The following is a 6000-nucleotide window of genomic DNA, read 5'->3' as shown; positions in this document are numbered from 1 at the left end:
AACCAACCTGAGGCTAATGTTGCTGGCTTTGTTGTTTCTCAACATTCAGACTAGATTTATTTGAACATTTTCTCTTTTGCTTGATAATAAGTTGAACTAGTAGGAGGTGCGAACTTTGCTTACGTGCAAATGCTTAGTACCACCTTTTAAGTATTGAGCCAGCCTTCCTCTCCCACTGCATGCCATTTTATTTTGATAGGAGGAAAGAGAGGAGAACAACAGCAGTGAATGTGGACCATAGTTTAACATACGGTTTTGGTTTTAGGATCAGCCCACAGCTTGTAATTGTATTATTAACTAGCTGAGGGCAGGGGAGAGGGTAATGTTCTACTTCATCACTCCTCTAGAACCGCTTCTTCCCCAGTGATATACGATAACACTAGTCATTTCAATCATTCAACCACCCCACTTTTCCCTAGTCTCCTAAAACTAAAGCTTGCCTTGAAGGCAAAAAAAAGAAAAAGAAACGAATGGCCGCATAAGAGCATTACTCATAAATATGCTCTACCCGCACTTTCTTTAGGAGTTTTCTTTTTCTGGTTTGTGATAGCGTGGGGTCAATTATATTGTGGATTAATCACAATGTCAGACGTTGATAATAAATGTTTTTAAGGCCATAGGACAGATAAAAGTGTGTACTTTGTACTGACCCAAGCTCAGACGGAAGAGGCAAAAAGACAGATTTTGGAAAGCGAGATAAGAATAACACATTTCATATATCAAATCACAACACATACTCTTATTCACATGAAGCTGTAAAAATGTCTTTATTAAATATACATTTGTTTACAATATACCTGAAGAATTCTATAAAACAAATTCAAAATGAATGCAATATTTAAATGAACCGTATTCAATAATTGTGTCAGTGATGTTTGTACATCTTTTACAGTAAAATACTGTAGATAAATGACCTAATGCACTTTAAATAATATAACCAGGCAATAACAATCCTTTATCATGCGTCTTTCATGACAGAAAATCATCCCCTGAATTCATGTTTCCTTTGTATAGCTTGCAAGCTTGCTAAACAGATTTGTTGTACAATTTACTTGTTCTGTTGGTTTGCTAATTGTGCAAAATATAAAGCCTTGCCGTTTTACCAATGTAAGAGCAAGTAGCATGGATTGTGGAGGAGACCGCAGCAAATTTGTACAACACTGTACGTCTCCGTTCAACAAAACTCACAACATCAACCAGGACAAGAGCTCTCCTGAGAATGAACCTACCTTTATACCCTAGATTTCCCTCTGATTATCTCCTACAGGTCGAGAGACAATTCACTTCAAAAGTTACTAGCACAATCACATAACGTTGTACCGTACTACATTTTTACTTTCAGACATCTAGTATCAGTTTACTGCACCACCCTTTGGTGATTCGTAAAAGCATAACGTGTCGAGGGGATGTCGGTGATGGCGGATGAGGGTTATTGGCAGTGAGGTTCGCAGCAAACTTACTGGGAACAGAAAAAGAAACGACGTGTTCCGAGAACAAAAGGGGCCAGCCACAAAGACCTTGGCACATAGTCACAATGCTTTTCAGTGAGATTTGATCAGTTAGCCAGGGAGCAAGAGCAGGTGCATTGCTTTCCCAGACCTTGCCTTGGCAGATGGTCGAACATCATTAATTAGTCATTATCACGTTCAGAATCCACAAGTGAATACAATTAAGTGAGTTAGAGTACCAGTGCCCAACCAACCCCAAATGAATAAATCCCTTTAATTGTACATTCAGAATGGAAGCCTATGTAAAGCGGGCTTATAAAGTCACTGGGGTGGATCCGATTCATTGAGGCTTTTTGTCTCCTGACTTTAGAGCAATGTAATAGGAAGTAGATACACAATAAATGTTCTCCAATTGTCATCGCTCATCGAAAGAGGTACAGCGCCCATGCTCCAATAAACAGCCTTTGAGATATAACACTGCGGCATGACCATCCTCCATTGGGTCATTCTTGTAGCCACACAGGGAATGGATCACCAATGATCACTGCTCCTAGATAGCCCGGGAACAGTCAGGTGACTTAACACTGGGTTTTGTGATGAATGGCTGCTCTACCCAGCGGGGCCTGTTCTGCATTTGAGGCCAGGCAGAACAGCGTGCGGAACAGGAGGCAGGAAATTGGGCAAAGAAGGCTATGGTGGCATCAGATGTAGTACTCCTTTCGGCTGTGACTCACAGAGCTGTGCAGGTCCAGGTTTAGATCCAAGACCAAGTCTACAGGATAGCTGTTCTCCAGGCCTGCAGGGTAGCTGTGTTCCGGGCTGTGTCTGGAATCCTTCTTCTGTGAGATGGAGGCCTTCTCCTGGGGGTGGGTGTGGGTGTGGCTGTAGCGGCGGTACAGGAAGCACGACGTCACGGCCACGGCACAGAGGGTGACGAGGAACACAGCTGTGACGAGACCTGAGACAGAGAACATTGTTTTGACTTTAAAGTTAATCATTCTGGGGGTTACTTGGTCAACATGAATATCCCAATCCTGCCTACTACGCCAAATGTAAAAAGTATCTGTTTCAGGGAGAATGGCTGTACATTGACAGAAATTAAATCATTTTCTACATAATTTATCATGTGAAGAAACACAGATAACTGGGGATGATCTTCTGGCTAACCTCCAATGACTGCTGAATCACTTCTTGTCTTCTTCAGTCGATCTACGCCCCTATTGACACCCTCTGAGGGATTTATTCCAGAAGAAAGGAAGCAAGCAAACAAAGGAGATGTCAGACATGACCTTCAATTATATTCGGTGGACGATGAAAGGCTACGTGGAATTTATAAAGGCATTTCAATCAATGAGTCATTTAATTTAGTAATTATGCCTGCTCATGTCAAAACCTGAAAGAGAGAGGTCAAGTTAATGAGTCATTAAAGACCCACTCTGTGCAGCCGTTTACAACCCTTTGTATAATTTGGATTTACAGTGCATTCGGAAAGTACTTAGACATCTTCCCTTTTTCCACATTTTGTTTTACGTTACATCCTTATTCTAAAATGTATTAAATAAATGTTTTCGCTCTTCAATCTACACACAATAGCCCATAATGCCAAAGCAAAAACAGGTTTTTAGATTTTTTTGCAAATGTGTATATATATATATATATATAAAAAAAAGAGAGATCTGTCTATATAAGGTCCCACAGTTGACAGTGCATGCCAGAGCAAAAAACAGAAATTGTCCGTAGAGCTCAGAGACAGGATTGTGTCGAGGCACAGTTCTCAAGATGGGTGCCAAAAAAAATATTCCCCCAAGAACACAGTGGCCTCCGTCATTCTTAAATGGAATAAGTTTGGAACCACCAATACTCTTCCTAAAGCTGGCCGCCCAGCAAAACTGAGCAATCGGGGGAGAAGTGCCTAGGCCAGGGAGGTGACCAAGAACCCAATGGTCACTCTGACAGATTTCCAGAGTTCCTCTGTGGAAATGGGATAACCTTCCAGAAGGACAACCATCTTCAGAATTCCACCAATCAGGCCTTTATGGTAGTGTGGCCAGACGGAAGCCACTCCTCAGTAAAAGGCACATGACAGCCTGCTTGGAGTTTGCCAAAAAGAACCTAACGGACTCTCAGACCATGAGAAACAAGATTCTCTGCTCTGATGAAACCAAGATTGAACTCTTTGGCCTGAATGCCAAGCGACACGTCTGGAGGAAACCTGGCACCATCCCTACGGTGAAGCATGGTGGTGGCAATATCATGCTGTGGGGATTTTTTTCAGAGGCAGGGACTGGGAGTCAGGATCGAGGGTAAGATGAACGGAGGACAGTACAGAGAGATCCTTGATGAGAACCTGTCCAGAGTGCTCAGAACCTCCGACTGGGGTGAAGGTTCACCTTCCAACAGGACAACGACCCAACGCACACAGCCAAGACAATGCAGGCTTCGGTACAAGTCTCGTAATGTCCGTGAGTGGCCCAGCCAGAGCCCAGACTTGAACCCGATCGAACATCTTTTGAGAGACCTGTAAATAGCTGCGCGGTGACACTCCCCATCCAACCTGACAGAGCTTGAGAGGTTCTGCAGAGAAGAATGGGAGAAACTCCCAAATACAGGTGTACCAAGTTTGTAGCATCATTCCCAAGAAGACCCAAGGCTGTGATTGCTGCCAAAGGTAATTCAACAAAGTACTGAGTAAAGGGTCTGAATATTGTAAAAATGTCTAAAAACCTGTTTTTGCGTTGTCAATATGGGGTATTGTGTGTAGATTGATGAGGGGAAAAAACAATTAAATTAATCTTAGAATAAGGCTGTAATGTAACAAAATGTGGAAAAACTCAATACTTTCCGAATGCACTGTATGATAAAAAATGACATAAATAAAATCAATATTGTGAAGCCGAACATGATTCATATCAATGCTATTAAACTCACCAGATGCTGATTGTGAAGTTGTACTATCAGCCACGGCTCCACAGTTCGATTCAACTAGATTGCCAAGAACATGGACCAATGAGCTTCCACGACTCAGAATGGCTGTCTTCAGCGGTGTCAAATGATTGAACTGGACAGACGACAGGCAGCCAATGAAACCCTTGGATCCTGCCCTAAGCACTTCCTCATCCAAGCCAGCATTTCCTGCTGATGTACCTGTGACTTTACCTAAAGTCAGAGATTGTAGTTTGTTCATCTTCATGTCAGAAGAAAGGTTGTAGTTTTGGTCGATGTCTTTGTCAATCTGGTTTAAGAAAAAAGCAAACATTTCCAAATACAGTTCAACATGCCATCAAGGTGGGCTGACTGTCTATGCTGTAAACATAATGCTTTGCTATGTTGAAATAGATTCCGATAGAGATCACTGACCTGGACATAAAGGTCTTTGCCTTCCCGGTGTACTTGGACACGGTGGAGCTGCCCATCGGCTAGGCTGGAGACTTTGGGAGTAAAGATCTCTGCTCTCTTCTCTCTGTTCAGACGGTACCAGATCTGCAGACTCCCTACAAAAGTTAAGAAAGTCAGAAAAAAGCTTCTAATCGTACAATGTTGTTATGAGATAAACACGGAGAGAACAATGGATGGGGATAGCAAAAAGATAGCTACCGTTGTTAGCCAGGATGATAGCCAGGTACTGTTGATGGTAGGTGCAGACACAGAGTAACATGGCAGGGGTGTGAGTCGTCAGAAAGCTGAAGGCAACGTTTTCTCTGGACTCGCCGTTGTGGGCATAGATGGCTGAGGACTGGCTATGGATTGGCTGACGGCTAGACGACTGGCTATGGATTGGCTGACGGCTAGACGACTGGCTATGGATTGGCTGACTGCTAGATGACTGGCTACCTCTGTCTCTGTTGTGCATGACTGGGAAAGGCATCTGGAAGGTAAGGGTCACCGAGGATCCACTCTCGAAGGACATTGACACTTCTGTTACAGGGATACAAACACGGATGTTGTTATTAGTGTAGAAGGCTCCTTATTCAGTAGTGCCGTATTGTGCTGTTGATCTCAGACACTGATTCCGACAGCTTTTGCAAGAACCGGCTTATCTGAATGTTGAATGGGTCAGAACAAAAGGGATGCATGAAAGAGTAAAATTCAAAGAAACACGGCTAGATCATCAATGGATCATCAATGGATCAAACAGAAGTCACACATTCTCTGAGGTACCAAGTGCCCCTTCCCCTAAAGCACGACTCTGTCCAGAAACCTCATTCAAAATGCTGTGAATAGGTTATATCTGAATATCTGAAGTGATAAAAACCTGCTTTGATGCCAGTGGATGAATACAGGATTCATCCATAATGGGTGGCGTCGTCTCAGCAGGAGTCCTGTTGTGTGTCAGCCAGGCCAGCATGAACACAGCTTTTGAATGGAATTCAATCCAACAGAAAATATGTCCTGGCCTGTGATATTAGTTTCAGATTTATGGAAATGAATGAGCCAATGGGGGTTGAAAAGAAAGTATCTCTGATCTTTTTAATACATGCTTTGATCACTCCTTGTGATATAAATAAAATACATTCCCCAAATTTTTGAGATAATACTTTTCTAAATCTATTTT

The 6000-nt window shown here is 42.6% G+C and overlaps 1 protein-coding gene across 2 annotated transcripts in view; it reads right to left on the bottom strand.

Annotated features, from left to right (window-relative positions):
- Positions 1–748: 748 nt before the first annotated feature.
- LOC124011369 (contactin-associated protein-like 5) overlaps positions 749–6000 on the bottom strand; it is a 30744-nt gene continuing 25492 nt past the window's right edge. For both annotated transcript variants that reach the window (XM_046324680.1, XM_046324681.1), the window contains exons 19-23: positions 5043–5363; positions 4806–4939; positions 4377–4680; positions 2616–2678; positions 749–2406 (exon numbers count right to left, since the gene is read on the bottom strand). In XM_046324680.1, the coding sequence (XP_046180636.1) occupies positions 2150–2406; positions 2616–2678; positions 4377–4680; positions 4806–4939; positions 5043–5363 (1079 nt within the window). In that variant the 3' untranslated portion in view covers positions 749–2149. The remainder of the gene's footprint in view (positions 2407–2615; positions 2679–4376; positions 4681–4805; positions 4940–5042; positions 5364–6000) is intronic.

The sequence above is a fragment of the Oncorhynchus gorbuscha genome, linkage group LG23 (assembly GCF_021184085.1).
Source record: "Oncorhynchus gorbuscha isolate QuinsamMale2020 ecotype Even-year linkage group LG23, OgorEven_v1.0, whole genome shotgun sequence".
NCBI classification, from domain to species: domain Eukaryota; kingdom Metazoa; phylum Chordata; class Actinopteri; order Salmoniformes; family Salmonidae; genus Oncorhynchus; species Oncorhynchus gorbuscha.
The sequence above is the reverse complement of the archived record's forward strand: the minus strand, read 5'-3'. Positions and strand labels throughout refer to the sequence as shown.